At 41.6% G+C, this 20,241-nt stretch overlaps 1 protein-coding gene across 2 annotated transcripts in view; it reads left to right on the top strand.

Moving 5' to 3' along the window:
* ATXN10 (ataxin 10) overlaps positions 1 to 20,241 on the top strand; it is an 89,267-nt gene that overhangs the window by 51,345 nt on the left and 17,681 nt on the right. For both annotated transcript variants that reach the window (XM_058191348.1, XM_058191347.1), the window contains 3 exons: positions 140 to 248; positions 2,905 to 3,071; positions 19,409 to 19,472. In XM_058191348.1, coding sequence (XP_058047331.1) covers positions 140 to 248; positions 2,905 to 3,071; positions 19,409 to 19,472 — 340 coding nt within the window. The remainder of the gene's footprint in view (positions 1 to 139; positions 249 to 2,904; positions 3,072 to 19,408; positions 19,473 to 20,241) is intronic.

The following is a 20,241-nucleotide window of genomic DNA, read 5'->3' as shown; positions in this document are numbered from 1 at the left end:
AAATAATTTTACTGTATATATTAAATTCTTGCTGAATTTAGATATCAAACAGGAGTTAAAGTAGATCATTTAACTAACGTTAGATATTTTATGATGGAAGTGCGTTATCTGATTTCAAAACATTGCCTCTTTTCTGTAGGAAGCACTAGTTGCAATTCGTCTTCTTGATGTTCTTTGTGAAGCGACATCAAATCCTGGAGAACTGCAGCCTTTGCAAGCTTGTCCCGATTTGCTTGAAGTAGCTATCAGTAAGTGGGAATTTTTTTTTTTATGATTTCAAAACAGCGTAATTGAAAGAGAATATTGCTTCTAATTTTTTGCTGGAAAATAAAGTTGTACAATGGCTACGTGATAGTCCTTGACCTACAACAGGTCATTTAGTGATGGTTCAGAGTTACAACAGCACTGAAAAAAGGTGACTTAGGACCATTTTTCATGCTTATGACCATTGCAGCTTCCCCATGGTCACGTGAGTTACGTTTGGATCGGAATCAGAATAGAGCTGGAAGGAACCTTGGAGGTCTTCTAGTCCAGCCCCCTGCTCAAGCAGGAGATCTTATACCAGTTCAGACAAGTGACTGTCCAGTCTCTTCTTAAAGATCTCCAGTGATGGAGCGCCCATAATTTCTGCAGGCAAGCTGTTCCACTGGTTAATTGTCCTCACTGTTAGGAAGTTTCTCCTTAATTCCAGGTTGTTTCTCTCCTGGCTTGGTTTTCATCCATCGTTTCTTGTCCTTCCCTCAGGTGCTTTGGAGAATAAGTTGACCTTCTCTTCTTTGTGGCAGCCCTTCAGATACTGGAATACTGCTATCATGTCACCCCCTAGTCCTTCTTTTTCTCTAGACTAGCCAAACCTAGCTTGACAACTGGTTCATACTTAATGACGGTTGCAGTGATCTTGTGGTCACGTGATCCCCTTTTGCAACCTAAAGCCAGATTCACCTTAACAACTTTATTGCTAAAGTAACAACTGCAGTGATTCACTTAACTAACGTGGCAAGAAAAGTCGTAAAATGGGGCAAAACTCACTTAGCACATTTCTCACTTAGCAATATGAATTTTGGGCTCAACCGTGGTCGTAAATCAAAGATAATCTGTACTGAACAATAGCAGGGGACACTATTTCTGCCCCTTTTATTTACAATACCTTTGAGCTGTACTGCCTAATATCTTCTTTGAACATGTTATAAAGCAGGAGTCTCCAACCTTGGCAACTTTAAGCCTGGCGGACTTCAACTCCCAGAATTCCCCAGCCAGCATACCTGCCTCTTCCCACAGATGTGGGAATATTTTGAGTGTACAATTACCTTCGAGTTGATCTTGACTCCTAGGGATTATCTAGACTAGTCCCCGCAATTTTCTTGGCTAGATTTTGGATGTGGTTTGTTTGTTGTGGCTCCAGCCTCCGAAACTGGCCTCATGCCCGAAAGTGACTCTGAGAGTGAGGGGGAAGGGCGTACCTCAGGAGCACCGATTCCAGGAGCCAGAATCAGGCCAGTCAGAGGATGTAATGAGGCCAACATCCCCTGATTCCTCCCTTCCTCAGGCTACGCCTACAGATGCAGCTGATAACCATACCAATCAAGCCTGGACCGATCCGCGCTTCAGAAGATTAGAGAGGCGGTGTCATCAAAGGGAAGGGTGGGGCAGGAGCCCCACCTCACAGGATATATAAAGAGTTTTGGGACTGCTTTCAGTTCTATGGGAAGCAAATTAGCTGAACTGTATCGAACTAAGCTGAAGTCTTAATCTATTTGAACTTTTTGGCAGGCAGCTGTGTTTTCCTGGCCAGGACTGATAAGAGCCGTGTATCCACTGGCTGAAGGCCAGCTCGTTACTCCAGAGTGAGGACGGAGACAGAACATAGTTGTTGTCTTCTTCCTTGGGCTAACAGAGAGGGACTGGACCAAAGGCACTCATCTGGCCCAACTAGAACTCATGGCTTCCTGTTTTCATGAAACTAGTTCTACATCTAGATGATTCATGTTGAGGAGAATTGAAATACGAACTTATTTAAATGAAATAAGTTTAAATAATTTATTGAGTATATTTTCATTCTCTATTTCTTACTTTCTATCTTGGTGTGTATTATTTATGTTGTTGGGTTGTTGTTTTTTTACTTCTGAAGTGACATGCTGGAGAACTTCGCCTCTCCTTTTTGACAAGGCCAGTGGTCGAGTTCAAAATATGTAATCTCCCTCCTTAGTAACCGTAGCGGAGTTGGAAAGGGACCTTGGAGGTCATCTAGTCCAACCCCCTGCTCACGCAGGAGACCAGTAGTAGAGATTCGAACCGCCAAACTGCCGACCTTTCTGATCGACAAGCTCAGGGTCTTTGCCACTGAGCCACCTAGTCAGGCACCTTGACTGAGGCAAGTCATTCCGGAACCGCAGATTCTTTCCCTCCTATTTTTTTTTTTTTCCTGAAACAGAACAACTAGACACAAGAACAGTTTTTTCCCGAAGGCCATTACTCTGCTAAACAAATAATTCCCTCAACACTGTCAAACTATTTACTAAATCTGCACTACTATTAATCTTCTCATCGTTCCCATCACCAATCTCTTTCCACTTATGACTGTATGACTGTAACTTTGTTGCTGGCAATCCTTATGATTTATATTGATATATTGACCATCATTTGTGTTGTAAATGTTGTACCTTGATGAACGTATCTTTTCTTTTATGCACACTGAGAGTATATGCACCAAGACAAATTCCTTGTGTGTCCAATCACACTTGGCCAATAAAAAATTCTATTCTATTCTATTCTATTCTATTCTATTCTATTCTATTCTATTCTATTCTATTTCAGTGTTTTGGGGTGTTTTTTTTAAATTGTAAGAGGAATCAGATTGATTTTCTTTGATGTTAACTACCTGCAAAAATTACCTTCTTTGTTTAGGCCTTTTGAAGCTTGTACATCTTGCTGGGAAGGAGACCACGAATATCTTCACCATCACTTATTCCACCCAGCAGGAAGAAATTTGCCATCCAGCTGTGGGCTTTAAATCACATCTGATTCGTCTGATTGGAAATTTATGCTACAGGAATAAGGGTAACCAAGACAAGGTAAGCTAGAGAATAGAAGCACCTTGTAGGGCCAATGACACTTAGTTTTGCCCCCCCCCCTTTTTTTATTTTCATTTATATCCCGCCCTTCTCCGAAGACTCAGGGCGGCTTACATTGTGTTAAGCAATAGTCTTGATCCATCTTGTATATTATATACAAAGTCAACTTTTATTGCCCCCAACAATCTGGGTCCTCATTTTACCTACCTTATAAAGGATGGAAGGCTGAGTCAACCTTGGGCCTGGTGGGACTTGAACCTGCAGTAAAAATTGCAAGCAATTTTTGCAAAGAAAGGACCAATACAATGTTCTCCCTCATTCCCAAAAGTCTTCAAACCATTTAATCTTCGGCTATCCAACCTGGGATTTGGAGCCCTTTTTAAAACCACTGTTTTATAGTAATAATCATCAGGGAGATTTCACGATATTTATTTGTGTTTATATATCGTTGAATAATGAAAGATTCTTTACATGGTTTTCATGCAATGCCGTAAGACGTACGAATAAAAACCAAACATAAAACAGAATAAAAATAGCAGAAGAACAGCCATGAAGTCCTTCTGGCATCAAAAGAGAAATAGTGTTCTGTTCTTTGAGAGTTTTTTCTTTTTTTTAATTAATCCCTTGTATTTTTCATAGTTTCTCATCCACACCTTTCAGGATTGGTCCTCCTTAGCTTTCTGAGATCAGCCAAAGTTGGCTTGATGCTGCTAACTGCTGAAAGTGGTCCGAAAACAAATTCCTTGTGTTTCCAATCACACTTGGCCAATAAGGCATTCTATTCTATTCTATTCTATTCTATTCTATTCTATTCTATTCTATTCTATTCCATTCCATTCCATTCCATTCCATTCCATTCCATTCCATCCCATCCCATCCCATCCCATCCCATCCCATCCCATTCCATCTTCTCTTCTCTTCTCTTCTCTTCTCTTCTCTTCTCTTCTCTTCTCTTCCCTTCCCTTCCCTTCCCTTCCCTTCCCTTCCCTTCCCTTCCATATTTTCTATTCTATTCTATTCTATTCTATTCTATTCTATTCTATTCTATTCTATTCTATTCCATTCCATTCCATTCCATTCCATTCCATTCCATATTCTCTTCTCTTCCCTTCCCTTCCCTTCCCTTCCCTTCCCTTCCATATTTTCTATTCTATTCTATTCTATTCTATTCTATTCTATTCTATTCTATTCTATTCTATTCTATTCTATTCTATTCTATTCTATTCCATTCCATTCCATTCCATCTTCTCTTCTCTTCTCTTCTCTTCTCTTCTCTTCTCTTCTTTCACCCCAAAGGAACATCTTCAAGACTCAGTAAGGCATGGCAAAATATATTTTTCTGAATGGGCCTTTTGCAACAGACCACTCCCGTTTGATGAGGGAGCAAGCCATATCCTCTAGTGGACGGAATGGGACAAACTTAGAAACAATGGCTTCCACCAGGGCTATGTTACAATTGGCCGTGGCCAACTCAACACAGCCAACGCACCATGGGACAACTCACTGCAGGACAATTTAAGAATTCTATTTAATTACTTAAAATAAACTATTTTTTAAAAAAAAATTGCCATTCACATTTCATTCTGTCCCTCCTTTTGCATTTTTTCTTTAATGAGTCTATTCCAGGGGTCTCCAACCTTGACAACTTTTAAGACTTGTGGATTTCAACTCCCAGAATTCCTCAGCCAGCTTTGCTGGCTGAGGTATTCTGGGAGTTGAAGTCCACAAGTCTTAAAGTTGCCAAGCTTGGAGACCCCTGGTCTATTCCACCATTTCTTTGATATTCATGTGACTCTTGTTCGGCAGTGAGTTGCCCTGTGATAGGTTGGCCTTGGTGAATTGTCATAGATCTCTGGTGGAAGCCATTGTGTTAAGGTCATTGACTGAACACTAGCCCAGAAGCTATATGACTCCTTGAATCCCTGGGAGAGGGACCATTAATATTTAAGGTTATAATGGGATGCAAAGCCATTATCTGTATATTATCCATAGGATAAAGAGATGTACTTCTTGATGAACTGCAGCTTGGCGGTTTCACACTGAACGGGAATTTCCTCATAATACAGATACTGGTTGCAGGAGAGGAAGGACTGTTAGTCTTCTTCAGACCTGCTTGAATCATATTAATTCCTGTTCTTCCCTAGCCCCATTTTAAATACTTTGGGTATTACACGCAAAGAAGCCTTTAATGTCCCATTTAGTTTGGCCCCTACATGCCAGCTAATTCATAGAGGTTAGCATGACCTTGCCTTCTGTATGTCGAAAACCATTACTCATGTTTGTTGTTTTAGTTTTCAAAGACAGGCTGCTAAGTAGGCAGTTTTAGGATAAAGCCTAATCAGGCAGGAAGAGTCGCAACTTTGGCTTGAATATTTTCCTTGGGTCTGAAAAAATCTACAAAGAAGAAATTGGACATCTATGATTATTCAGAATTCCTTTCTGGAGATTCTTGTTAGGGTAAATGGAGGACAGGACCAATGTATAATACTGCATTTTTCACAGATAACTGTCACTAGCATCCTCCACTTTGGACTGACAAATTTAAGAGTAGAAGCAAATACTTTTAGTCGTTTTAGGACCAAGCGGGTGAGTGTGCGTGATTTCGTGATCCTAGAGTACCTGATTTGCATTTTTTGGTTGCTGCCCAGAGTTTCTTAGATAGATGGGCAGCCATATACAGTAAATTGGATGGATGGATGGAGGGAGGGATAATGGAGAGAAGGAGGGACGGATAGAGGGATGGACAGATGGATTGATGGGACTAAATTTACATATCTCCCCACATCATGGTGTGCTTAAGCATGGTTTCTAAATTTAAGTCAAAGAATCCTCGTTCTAACAGGGCACAGATCAAGGTTTAAGAAATATAGTGGCTAAATTCTCCTAATTATAAGTCAAAAACAGTTGAATCATGCTACAGTTTGGGTCCATGTATGAACCTGATGGTCCCTAACCTATACTTTGCGGCAAGTCAAATGTTAGAAAAGAAAAAATATTTAAGTGGATCAGAATTATTTTGAACTGTTTGGTAATTATCCCAAATGGAAAAAAAGCCCTGCAGAGTTTAATGATATGCTAAATAATTGCTAATAAAGTTGCTTCCATATTTTCTGTCTAAACAGAATGCCCTTATCCCCTATGGATTTTTTGTTTTGTTTCTATTTTGTTGGGTTTGCTTGTTGTTAAGCACTGAACTATCTGGAGGAAGCAAGTATATCTTTAAGCCTTGCTTGCTTTAATTGTGACTGCAGAAGGCACTTAGAAAACTCATGATGGGTTGTTTCATGTATTATCTTGTTGAGAGATGCCTGAGGCAGTATTCATCTCTGCCAGATACATATTTTGATTTCTTATAGATCCTTTACAGTAACTCTTATGTTTTTTTCTTGGATACTTGATTCAGAATGGCAAATTGTAGCCTTCCACAAAATTTATTAATCCAGCCTAATAGATCTATTGAATTAAGAAATAATTCAACCAAGATCGATGAAATTTAATTTACTATCCCCGCTGGGCGAGGTCATCAGTGGTTTCGGGGTGAGTTATCATCTGTATGCTGATGATACTCAGCTGTACTTTTCCACCCCGGACCACCCCAACGAAACGGTCAAAGTGCTGTCCCGGTGCCTGGAAGCTGTACGGGTCTGGATGGGGAGAAACAGACTCAGGCTCAATCCCTCCAAGACGGAGTGGCTGTGGATGCCGGCACCCCGGTACGCAGCTGACTGTTGGGGGCAAGTTAGTGGTCCCAAAGGAGGTGGTTCGCAACTTGGGTGTCCTCCTGGATGGACGGCTGTCCTTTGATGAACATCTGGCGGCCGTCTCCAGGAGGGCTTTTTACCAAGTTCGCTTGGTTCGCCAGTTGCGTCCCTTCCTTGACCGGGATGCCTTATGCACAGTCACTCACGCTCTGGTCACGTCTCGGTTGGATTACTGCAATGCTCTCTACATGGGGCTGCCCTTGAGGTGCACCCGGAGGCTACAGTTAGTCCAGAATGCGGCTGCGCGAGTAGTAACGGGAGCCGCTCGCGGCTCCCATGTAACATCACTGCTACGTAGTCTGCACTGGCTTCCTGTGGTCTTTCGGGTGCACTTCAAGATTTTGGTTACCACCTTCAAAGCGCTCCATGGCTTAGGACCCGGGTACTTACGAGACCGCCTGCTATTACCCTATGCCTCCCACCGACCCGTACGCTCTCACAGAGAAGGTCTCCTCAGGGTGCCATCCGCCAAACAGTGTCGGCTGGCGGCCCCCAGGAGTAGGGCCTTCTCTGTTGGAGCATCGACGCTCTGGAATGAACTTCCCCCTGGCCTATGTCAAGTGCCTGATCTTCGGACCTTCCGTCGTGAGCTAAAAACATATTTATTTATTCAAGCGGGACTGACATAATGGTTTTAATAGTGTTAATCTTAAATTGGGGTTTTTTATTGGGTTTTTAAATTTTTTATAATTTTAAATTTAAACTTTTAATTATCAGCCTTTTGTAATTTGCTAGGTTTTAATTGTTGGTTTTAATTGTATATGTATTGTGTTTTATCTTTGGCTGTACACTGCCCTGAGTCCTTCGGGAGAAGGGCGGTATAAAAATTTAATAAATAATAATAATAATAATAATAATAATAATAATAATAATAATAATAATAATAATAATAATAATAATAATAATAATAATAATAGAGTCTCTAAAGATTAATCAGGATTATATGGTAAAAATGAACATTTGTTTTTTCATTGGCTATATTTTAGAAAATCCGGTTTTCCTTAACAAAATGCATCAGTATAATCAACTATTAGTTAACCATGAAATGAAATAAGGATTGGATAGTGGCAAAGTTTATGTTACTACATTATGAAAATTTTCAGGAGCTGTTTTGATTCCTCTGAATGTCATATGTTATGGAACAACCTAAGGACTTTGTTTTACCCTTTATTTTATATTTACATATATAACGGTGTGTTTGTAGATAAAACATTTCGGTCCACCTCACAAGGTGTACTGCTCCTATCAATTTGAGATCTGTTACATTTTTCTGATATACTAAATGATTTTGTCATGGTTAAACGTTTCATTTTAATGATCCACACCTTAGTTTGCCATGAAATTCTTTATTAATTCTGGAAGTCATCATTGTTATCATCTCATTTTCCTCGGTATTTTTTTTAAAAAGAGCTGTGTTTTTAAAGATTCTATAGGCTCCCCTTGCATCTAACCCAGTAGGGACCACTTGACAGCCCCCTTATTCTACTGCATCCTCATGGTGTTGCCTATGTCCTTTCTCACCCACAAAATGAGACAGGCTCCAGCCACTCCCAGTTCTTCCCCTTTTGAGGGAGGGATTTTCCCTGAACCCAACATTAACTACAATGTTTCCCCCAAAATACACCCTACTCCGAAAGTAAGTCCTAGCTTGGATTTTACATGTGAACCCAATATAAGCCTTACCCACAAAATAAGCCCTAATTAAGATCCCACCCACTCCAGGGTGCACGGGTAAAAATTAAGCCAGGGTGGGGATGAGGGGTGGTGGAGCTGCTTACCTTCGAACAGTTGCAACCGAGCTTCGCATACCCCAACACCTGCCTTGCCGTCCCATTTCTTCTGCAGCCGGCAAGGCTTTCCTGAAGGTCTCTGCAGCTGATTACAGAGCTCCAGATCGATCCTTCAGGAAAGTCTTGCTGGCTGAAGAAGTTCCTGAAAGCCTCTGACAGTGAAAAGGAGACCGGTGGTGAGGCGCGCAAGTGAGGTGAGTCAGTGGATGACATCCTCCCCACCCCGAAAATAAGACCTGGTGCCATTTTTGGTGGGAAAAAAAATATAAGGCAGGGCAGTGGAGAAATGTAAAATTTGTTACTACCGGTTCTGTGGGCGTGGCTTGGTGGGGGGTAATGTGACTGGGTGGGTGTGGCCAACTTTTTTTTTTAACTTTTAAAAGCATTTTTTCTACAACCTCTTCGGCCCAAGAGATTGTAGAAAAAATGCTTTTAAAGGGTTCTGACGATCCCAGCTGAGTTGCCTGATCATCAGAGGCTTTTTTTTCTTTTAAAGGCAAAAAAAAAAGCTTTTAAAAGAAAACAAAAGCCTCTGACGATCAGGCAACTTAGCTGGGATCGTCAGAGCCTTTTAAAAGCGTTTTTTTTCCAACCTCTTCAGCCAAAGGGATTGTAGAAAAAATACTTCTAAAAGGCTCTGACGATCCCAGCTGAGCCGCGCGATCATCAGAGGCTTTTTTTTTTACTTTTAAAAGCATTTTTTCAGCCGAAGAAAAAATGCTTTTAAAAGTAAAAAAAAATCTCTGATGACCGCGCGTCTCAGCTGGGCATGGTGGGGGGGTCAGGGATTTTTGCTACCGGTTGTCCGAACCACCCGCCACCATCGCTACCGGATTGGGCGATCCGGTCCGAACCGGGAGCATTTCACCCCTGAGACAGGGTCTTATTTTTGGGAAAACATGGCATCTGAAGGCCAAAAGCACAAATCTAGGTATTCCAGGAAGGCACGATGGCCCTTTCCCTCTTGTTCACTCAAGGCCAAGCTACTTCTTTTTCTCTTTTCTGGAAGAGGACGGACCAACCCTTGCTACCTCGAACCTTCATGGGAATACCGCGTTGCATGTCGAGAGGGTTAGTGGGCTAGGTTGCATCTCAGAACAAGCTGCCCAATAGCACGTGGGTGGTAGTAACTGCCAGGTAGTAACTGCCAGCAAAGAGTGCTTTTATTGGTTAGCTTACCATCACCACCCAAACATGGTTGGGCAGCTTGTTTGGAGTGCAGAGATACTCCATGGGCTAGGGCAGTGTTTCTCATTCATGCACAGCAACTTGAAGGACTTCAGTTCCCAGAATTCCCCCAGCCAACATTCTGGGAGTTGAAGTCCACACATCTTCAAGTTGTTGACCTTGAGAAACACTGGGCTAGTGGGCAAGAAAAAATGGAAGCTTCTTGAAATGAAAGAACTTGAGGATATTCCAGAAGCCACAGTTACCCCTCTGTAGCCAGGGTCTCCAACCATGGCAACTTTCAGGCTTGTGGACTTCAACTCCCAGAATTCCCCACCCACCTGGCGGAGGAATTCTGGGAGTTGAAGTCTGAAAGTTACCAAGGTTGGAAATCCCTGCTCTGTAGTATTTAGAAAATAGCAGGCCAAGAAGAAACTGAGACAGCTTCTCTTTCTCAGATGGCATAATCATGGCCACTTGATACCTACTGTAGAACATGACTTCTTAAAATCTTTCAATGTGTATCGATGAGTTTGTCATTGCTAGACACCAATGCAAAATGTGCTTTGGACATTTTTCATAGATTGGATTGATTTCCCTATAAATTCGTTATTTGTTGGGAAAAAATTAAATTAACTTTCACTTTTATTAGACATTTTAAGAACAAAGATGAAAACTAATGTAAACTAATACAGGGGTCTCCAACCTTGGTCCCTTTAAGACTTGTGGACTTCAACTCCCAGCTTTGCTGGCTGAGGGACTCTGGGAGTTGAAGTCCACAAGTCTTAAAGGGACCAAGATTGGAGACCCCTGAACTAATACATAGTAAGGAAGGGAAGAAAATCAAAAACGGAGCTAATAGTACAGTTCAAGAAAGAAAAACGAAGTTAGGAATGAAACAAAAAAGATAGAAAGAAGTGATGTCCGCTCTTCTTTACTGCTATTATAAGAACAATGATATATTTACCTCTTTCTCTAAATGTTCATTATGACCCTCCTCTTTCCATATTCTATCCTTACCTAATTATAAAAACCATAAATTATGTTCATTTTTTTCTGCTTTATGAAAGAAGTCCGTAAGAGGTTTCCAGTTACCAGAAAACATAGGTATTATATTTTATCTGATCAGTCAAGTCAAATTGGCCACGTCACCAAGTTCTACCATCTTCACCAACCATTCGTGTATTGGGGGTATTGTGAAATCTTCCCATCTTTGTACATACAATAATCTTGCTGCAGTTATATACAAAAACAAACTTCCATTGGTTTTTCTTTTCCCCTCAACTGTTTCTTTGTCCATCAGTCCCAAGTGGAAGACTTCTTATCTCAATATTTCTTGGGAAAATTATTGAAGATATAGCCCTTCAGTTCTTCATGGTGGAGCATTGGGGGTGTTGGTATGAATGTTTACTGTTCAGTTGTCAAAAGAGATATTTTGAGGTAGGGGTCTCCAACCTTGGCAACTTTAAGGCTGGAGGACTTTAACTCCCAGAATTCTGGGAGTTGAAGTCCTCCAGACTTAAAGTTGCCAAGGTTGGAGACCCCTGCTTTGAGAAGCTAGATGGGTTTAGATGTTAGATGGATTTCCATGAATTGTTTATGAAACTGAAATCATAATTGCAATAGGATGTAGGGTGTGTCATTCTGGGTTGTGGTACCCATCTCTGAACCCTGGGAATTGCAATCTCAGCATGAGATGTTCTTCTTAGACATAAGTCATCAGTACTCACCATTTGATCTATTATGGGTACTCTTCTGGAGATTATTTTAACTTTCCTCATCTTTACATAGTTTAAATAAATTACAGCACATTATTTTTAATGTTTTTTGAAGACAGGAATCCAGTTCTTCTCAGAAGACTGAACAGTGGTTCAAAGTATATGAGAGGTTAATTCTTTAAAGTTGTCCGGACAATATAATCGTCTATCCAAAACAGCTATATGGATGTTTGTGAAGTCCTATTCATTCATTAGGTAAAGGTAAAGGTTCCCCTCGCACATATGTGCTAGTCGTTCCGACTCTAGGGGGCGGTGCTCATCTCCGTTTCAAAGCCGAAGTGCCAGCGCTGTCCGAAGACATCTCCGTAGTCATGTGGCCGGCATGACTCAACGCCAAAGGCGCACGGAGCGCTGTTACCTTCCCACCAAAGGTGGTCCCTTTTTTTCTGCTTGCATTTTTGACTGTGCTTTCGAACTGCTAGGTTGGCAGAAGCTGGGACAAGTAATGGGAGCTCGCCCCGTTACGCAGCACCAGGGATTCAAACCGCTGAACTGCCAACCTTTCGATTGACAAGCTCAGCGTCTTAGCCACTGAGCCACTGCATCCCTTATATTCATTCATTCTTTCAATCAATCATTATCAGTAGCCAATTCCCTTGAAATTCAAGAAGCTTCCTTAGAGACATGATTTTCTTTTCAGAAGAAAATGATCCTGTGTTGATTTCTTCTTCTCTCCGCTCATAATTTTAGCAATGTTTTTGGATTCCCCAAATCTGTCATTTGGATGGCAAAAGTCCTAATGATATTAAGGCAATTACAGTCATGTTTAGGTGGGCCCCGGGCCAAGCCGATGTCATAGATAGAATCAGACACATCATGATTTATGATTGAAACTTACTGGTTCTTTTGGGAAAACCGGTCATTCCCCACCAATTCAACTTTACAGAATTGATGTGACAATAAGCTTGGGGAAATGTAAAATTAAAAATGAATATGAATATTGCACGGAGAAGCCAATCCGGCAGGTGTCTGGGAATTGGAATTGAGTAGCGGACGGCTGCTTACCTTAGTAAACCTTCGCAAAAAAACCAAAACAAGACATTGATTATACAAGATAGGAGAAAAATCAGTCTTCGCCATGAGTCCCCTTTGATTTAGCAGTCTTACAAATCTAATACATGATGATGTTCTATTTAGGGAGATAGTTTAGGTGGCTGATGCGGTCTTTAGAAATCAATAGGGTAATGATAGGGTGCTTTGAATCTGTGGGACTTGGGTTTTCTCTGTGTGGAAGGCAAAAGACCTCTGAGTGGGTTTGAATGCAGCGAGTCGCATCGGAACCTTTGCTCTCTCAGCAGACGTCAGGGGAAAGGAGCCTCCATCCATAAATTTTCAGCAGATTTGCAGGATGTGGTGATTTCTGATAATAGACTTTTTGCCACAAACCACAGTTCCATCTTTTATAAGCCAAAGTGCCTATAGTACTGGCACTCAGATCTGCGTTAGAGAATACATGAGCCTTCTTCCTCTCGATTTACCAGAAAAACCAGATGGAAATTTGCACCTTGCTTTGAGAGACACCCATAGCCAACTTTTAAAAAAAAAAAAAAAATTAACTCCAGCTGTCTTCCTCCCTCTTAAGTAGGTGGGGTTATTTGGGGGTTCAGGCTTGTCCACGTGACAGGCTTGGCTAATTTATCGGTAGCTGACTTGCCTCGCAATATTCCAAAGAAGTTTCTATTGAAACTTCTTTGGAATAGAAAGAGTAAGGATATATTCCTTACTCTTTCTATTCCAAAGAAGTTTCAATAGAAACTTCTTTGGAATATTTCTATTCCTGAGTAAGGATATATTCCTCAGCATCCTGAATTTCTCAGTAATCTTAAATGCCAGAAATAAGACCTTAATTCAGTATCTTTTCAGGTAGACATGGGAAATTAGAGATGGTGCAGGTTCGTGATCTGTTCTCCTATCCTTTTCCTTTTCTCAGAATCATTTTATGAATCAATTTATGAACGCTAGGGTTGCGCACGCTGGCCAACAGCATGATGGCGCTCAGGGGTGTTCCAGTTTTGAACTTCTTTTGATGGAAGCAAGGATTAGGGAGGTGTCTGAAGGTGAAACGTAGGAGGTAGTACTTAAATGGTCAACAAGCAAGAGGGCTTTGGTGAGCGGGAAATTTTGGAGTGATTTACTCTTCTAGATGTGCTAAGTTTTTTTTTTTTTTAAAAAAAGCCTTTAACTCTCTTTATTTCTTTGTTGTCCTACCAAAAATTATACTACCAAAGTTGAGGGATAGTTACTGCTACCTTGTTTAATACGCAAAGGTAGCTAACCTTGCTACTAATACATGATATCGCAATTTTGCAAAGATGGTGGGAGGCATGTATGTGCATTGGATAAATACACAGACGCAGAGATATGCAGAGGTCTATATAGGAGATGACTAGGCTGAGCCTGAGGGAAGGGTCAAATGCGTCATCAATCTTGAGTCCTTTCGGATCTAAGTCCAGCCCACCATGAATTCCATTGACTCTACTGCCAATTTGCCTGTTGGTGCTGTTAGTACAGGTAGTCCTCGACTTGCAAAGCGTTCATTTAGTGACCGTTTGAAGTTACAACAGCACCGAAGAAAGTGATTTATGACCAGTTTTCACGCTTCTGACCGTTGTAACATCTCCCTGGTCACGTGATCAGAATTCAGATGCTTTGGCAACTGACTCGTATTTATGACGGCTGCAGCATCCTGAAGTCACGTGAACCCTTCTTGGGACCTTCTGACAGGCAAAGTCAACAGGGAAGCCAGATTGGCTTAACAACCACGTTACTAACTTTAAGAAGTGCAGTGATTCACTGAACAACTGTGGCGAGAAGGGTCGTAAAATGGGGCAAAGTTCACTTAGCAAATCTCTCGGTTAGCAACATAAATTTTGGGCTCACTTGCGGGTCGTAACTTGAGGACTACCTGTAGTTCAGATTGTTGTAGAGAGCATTAAATCAACCTATTTTCATTTGAACTGCCTGGTCTCCTGATTTCCTGTGCTTGATAATCTAGGTGTCATGCATGCACCTTGGCGCCTAGTTCTTGAAAAGATGGCTCATCTCTACTTTATGTACAGCTGTTTTTGTAAAACCATCTGTGGAGATTCTCAGTCATCCAGGTCATGGTTGTCCCAAAGGTGTTTTTGAAGAAGCTTCTTGGATGAGAAGCGAAACGTCTTCAAAGAAAAACCAGAAAGTCCAGTTGCCTCTTGAAAGAGTCCAGGGCCTCTGGTGGCTCAGCAGACTAAGTCTGTCTGTTATTAACACAGCTGCTTGCAATTACTGCAAGTCCAAGTCCCACCAGGCCCAAGGTTGACTCAGCCTTCCATCCTTTATAAGGTAAGTAAAATGAGGACCCAGATTGTTGGGGGCAATAAAAGTTGACTTTGTATATAATATACAAATAGGATGAAGACTATTGCTTAACACAATGTAAGCCGCCCTGAGTCTTCGGAGAAGGACGAGATATAAATGCAAATAAATTCAAAAAAAGCACCTTTGGGACACCTGTGTGCTTCAGATCATTTGGCTGCTATGGATGCTTTCACTGCCCAGGAGAGGTGACCAGAGGGCACAACCTTTTCAACTCTACCGACTTGCTCCCTCTTGGTTTAACGTTGTTCTTGACCATTCCAATCTCCTTAAAAGTGTCTCCACCTCTATAAATGAAATTAACTTCTCCATCCTTTAATACTTGGGTGGGGGGGCAGAGTAGAAAAGTTCTGAAGCCCAGGACTAGTCTCTGGCATTAGACTACCAATGAATTTATGTAGAGGTGACTAAAAATGTGGATCCAATGCTTAATCATTTAACTGCTTCTTGACAGGAAAAAAAAACCTCGTGATAATACAAACCAGAAAATATTATATGGGAGGGAAGAGACAGATAAGAGTTGATTTGGTTATTTAAACTCTTGGTTAAAGGTAAAGGTTCCCCTCGCACATATGTGCTAGTTGTTCCCGACTCTAGGGGGTGTTGCTCATCTCCGTTTCAAAGCCGAAGAGCCAGCGCTGTCCAAAGACGTCTCCGTGGTCATGTGGCCGGCATGACTCAACGCCAAAGCTGTATGGAACGCTGTTACATTCACACCAAAGGTGGTCCTTATTTTTCTATTTGCATTTTTTACCTGCTTTCAAACTGCTAGGTTGGCAGAAGCTGGGACAAGTCACGGGAGCTCACCCCCTTACGCGGCACTAGGGATTCAAACCGCTGATCTGCCGACCTTTCGATCGACAAGCGCAGCATCTTAGCCACTGCGTCTCTTCAGCTCTTGGTTACTCAGCGGTAACTCAGCAGTGAAGAACATGAAGCACCCAATGGCTTTCCTTTTTGGATTAAAGCCGATATTACTTGCAGAGCAGAATACTTCAGCTGGGAAGTGTATCCAACATTAGCAGCACTCACTTTTCCATTGTTGCTGAAATTGCTGCCAAAAATTGACTGATTTCTCATGTATGCCTTCTGGAATGAAAACTGTCAGAATCAGTAATTACGTTGTCACAGCAAGAGCTTTTACGCTGAGCGTTAGCATGCCTGGACGTACCCAAACATTTAAAACCAATATGTGACTATTCTTTACTTTTTGGGGGGAGGAGGAAGAGAGTGGCTTTAACTCTTGAATCGTGAGGTAATTTTACTCAGTCGCAAATTAAGTTTTAGTTGCAACAAAGATCCCTCTGGTTTCAGGAACCTTGCTAGGCTGGAACTCAATCATTTACACAACAAAGAATAATCAACTTCTTATGATTAATGCAAAATCCGTTATATAAAATGGGTGATGTATTTCCATTCTTACGGTTAATAATATAATTCAAAAACAAGTTCTGAAAGAAGTTGTAGTTGAGATTGTTATTCAAGAAACACAACTTTGGAAAGACTGCATCCGTACCTTGAGGGCAGCCTGTGCTGTGATGTTGTGAAATGAATTAATTAATCAATCCGAAAGGTAACAAGAAAGGCATTGAAATATATTTAAATATATTTCCTCTGACGATGCTCAGCCAAATGAGCATCTATAATGTAGAGGTGAATCTATAATGTAAGGTTTCCTCAACCCTGGCAAATTTAAATTGTGTGGATTTCATCTCCCAGAATTCTAGCAGAGAATGAAGTGTTCATGACAAGGGACTGATGACAATGCTCCTAAATCCAAGTCCCATCACCACTGTTCCAAGTCAAAAACCAGATTTTTACTATGTGACCCTCTCACTGTGAGTGGGGCCTTCAGTAATCTGGACCAGGGTCATTCTGGACATGAACACTCAGATTGCCCCTAACTCTAGACCAAGGAAAGCAGGACCATGGGCCTGGGGAACTCCACTGTCAAATCAGCCACACAGTCAGCAGCTCAGGTAGGGAAGCTGCTATGTACCTGGAGTGGAGTGGAGTGGAATGGGAAAGAGGAAGAATGGAATGGAATGGAATGGAATGGAATGGCATGGGGAAGAGGAAGAATGGGATGGGATGGGGAAGAGGAAGTATGGAATAGAATGGGAAGTAATGGAATGAAATGGAATGGGGAAGAGGAAGAATGGAATAGAATGAGGTAGAGGAAGAATGGAATGAAATGGAATGGGGAAGAGGAAGAATGGAATAGTATGGGAAAGAATGGAATGAAATGGAATGGGGAAGAGGAAGAATGGAATAGAATGGGGAAGAGGAAGAATGGGATGAGATAGGGAAGAGGAAGAATGGAATGGAATGGAATGGAATGAAATGGGGAAGAGGAAGAATGAAATGGAATGCAGAAGAGGAAGAATGGAATGGAATGGATGGGGAAGAGGAAGAATGGGATGGGATAGGGAAAAGGAAGAATGGAATAGAATGGGGAAGAGGAAGAATGGGATGGGATAGGGAAGAGGAAGAATGGAATGGAATGGAATGAAATGGGGAAGAGGAAGAATGAAATGGAATGCAGAAGAGGAAGAATGGAATGGAATGGATGGGGAAGAGGAAGAATGGGATGGAATAGAATGGAATAGAATAGAATACTTTATTTGGCCAAGTGTGATTAGAAACAAGGAGAAGCAGACACTCTCAAAAAGAAAAAAAAAGCCAGGTACACAAGTAACAATCCCATCTGATTCTTTGTAGCTCTACCTCACAAATAGGGTTTATATCCATTTACTTGGGGAAAGTGCCCTTATGGGTACTGAAACCACAGTCTTCTAAATGACAATTCCATGTTGATCCTCCTCTCTCTGAAGTCTCAGCTGATGCCATACCCCAAACTCGGGGGAACTCCCATCTCAGTGCCCAACCAGATATTACATAACATACTCTCAGCCACTGTTACAGACTGGTGTAACATTTTTCATCATCAGTGGTCAAAAGCTCCAATGACCAGGTTGGAGTGTAGGTAATTAGAATGCCCCACTAATACCAAACACTGGGACACCTTCCTTCAAAATGCTACATTTGTTAATTTTAGCCAAGGCAATGAACACCCTAGGTTGCAACCTCAAGGTTTTTTTTTGTTTTTTTAATTTACATTTATATCCCGCCCTTCTCCGAAGACTCAGGGCAGCTTACAGTGTGTAAGGCAATAGTCTCATTCTATTTGTATATTTACAAAGTCAACTTATTGCCCCCCCAACAATCTGGGTCCTCATTTTACCTACCTTATAAAGGATGGAAGGCTGAGTCAACCTTGGGCCTGGTGGGACTTGAACCTGCAGTAATTGCAGGCTATTGTGTTCTAATAACAGGCTCCTTACAGCCTGAGCTATTCCGGCCCTTCCGGAATAGTTGGCTGAGTTGGCTGAGGTCTTTCAGGCTACGCCCAAGCCAAGCAAGTGGCATTATGGTATAGCCGTGGCATGAAACTTGGCTCTGTGATTGAATACCTAGACCACGTTGCATCTTAGAGAATCAGTGTTTGCTTTAAGACAGGGGTCTCCAACCTTGGCAACTTTAAGACTTGTGGATTTCAACTGGCTGAGGAATTCTGGGAGTTGAAGTCCACAAGTCTTAAAGTTGCCAAGGTTGGAGACCTCTGCTTTAAGAAGCTCCAGCATGATTCCACCCTTCATCTAGAGAAATTATGTTGGGAAGGCTGCCCCATTGGGTGGTTGATGGTGTTGGGGCAAGACGTCAATCCATTTTGGTAATAGCCATTTTGGAGTTACTCCTCTTCTTGGCTTCTTTTCTTTAGCAATAGCACTTAAATTTATATACCGCTTCATAGCTTTACATCCCTCTCTAAGCACTTTACAGAATCAGCATATTGCCTCCAAAATCTGGGTCCACATTGTACCGACCTTGGAAAGATGGAAGGCTGAATGAACCTCGAGCCGGTCAGGATCGAACTGCTGACAGTTAGCAGAATTATCCTGCAATACTGCATTCCAGCCACTGCTCCGCCAGGGCCCTGAAGATTGCTTTATTCCTACAGGTCTTTGATCCACGATATGGCTGTTGGACACCACTGCTTTTTTTATGATTGCATCCATGATTATGTTACGTTTTTCTTTTGTAGTTTTTTTTTTTATTTGCATTTATATCCCGCCCTTCTCCGAAGACTCAGGGCGGCTTACACTATGTTAGCAATAGTCTTCATTCCATTTGTATATTTATATACAAAGTCAACTTATTGCCCCCAACAATCTGAGTCCTCATTTTACCTCCCTTATAAAGGATGGAAGGCTGAGTCAACCTTGGGCCTGGTGGGACTAGAACCTGCAGTAATTGCAGGCAGCTGCTGTTAATAACAGACTGCATTAGCAGTCTGAGCCACAGAGGCCCTGTTTTGGCTGCTGCGCTTTGCCCAGGGTCTTAATGAATAGGAACATATCCATATTGTAAATCAATTAAAATTGTATTAAATGTGCCTCTCTCTCTCTCTTTTTTTTTTTGCCTAGGTGTATGAGTTAAATGGCATCCCATTGATCCTGGATAACTGCAGCATTGATGACAATAATCCTTGTATCCTTTTTATTAGCATCATCATTTTAAACTAAATATGTATCCTTTGATGGGGCTCAGATTTTGTTTGTCAGTTCTTTGGGAATAATACAGAATTGTTCTGGTGCCTTGAAAAGGGTTGTAAATCTCCATTCTCGAGAAAGTTATTGGTAAAAGTAATACAGGTGGGACACAAACAAATAAAATGTTTTGATCTACTCTTGATTCTTTTTCTTTTCATAATGACAGTAACTCAAGACTACTCCATTTGCTATCGGCGTTAAAGCTGTTTTGTAATGTGGTGAGCAGAGATGGTTTCAGCCGGTTCGGATCGAGTCAGGCGAACCGGTAGCAGAAATCACAAGTGGGTCCACCCACCCGCCCCGGCTCTATGCCGTCCTATTTAGGCACGTTTTTGAGGCTGGTCGCATGCGCGGAAGGCCCACGCGTGAGCAAAGCACATGCAATGAAGGCCGTGTGCATGCGTGGAAGGCCTTGCACACCAGCAGAAGGCCGTGCGCACGCGCCCTCACATTTGCAAACTGGTAGGGAAAGTAAGCGAATGCCACCCCTGGTGGTGAGTTGTACTATTTCTTTCAGAATTTTTTCCTCATCTTTTTTTTTTTACCAACAAGAAGTAACAATACAGTCTTAATACAAGGTAATAATTTTTCACTTTGCTTTTTATTCTGGGTTATCATTTCTTTACAGTAAAAGAAGATGCTGGAAAACTGCAGGAGGTAAGATTTCGCACACTCTCTTGCAAATATCTTCCGAGAAAAGTTAAAAA

The sequence above is a fragment of the Ahaetulla prasina genome, chromosome 7 (genome assembly GCF_028640845.1).
Source record: "Ahaetulla prasina isolate Xishuangbanna chromosome 7, ASM2864084v1, whole genome shotgun sequence".
Classification (NCBI taxonomy): domain Eukaryota; kingdom Metazoa; phylum Chordata; class Lepidosauria; order Squamata; family Colubridae; genus Ahaetulla; species Ahaetulla prasina.
This window is presented reverse-complemented; position numbering and strand designations above follow the sequence as displayed.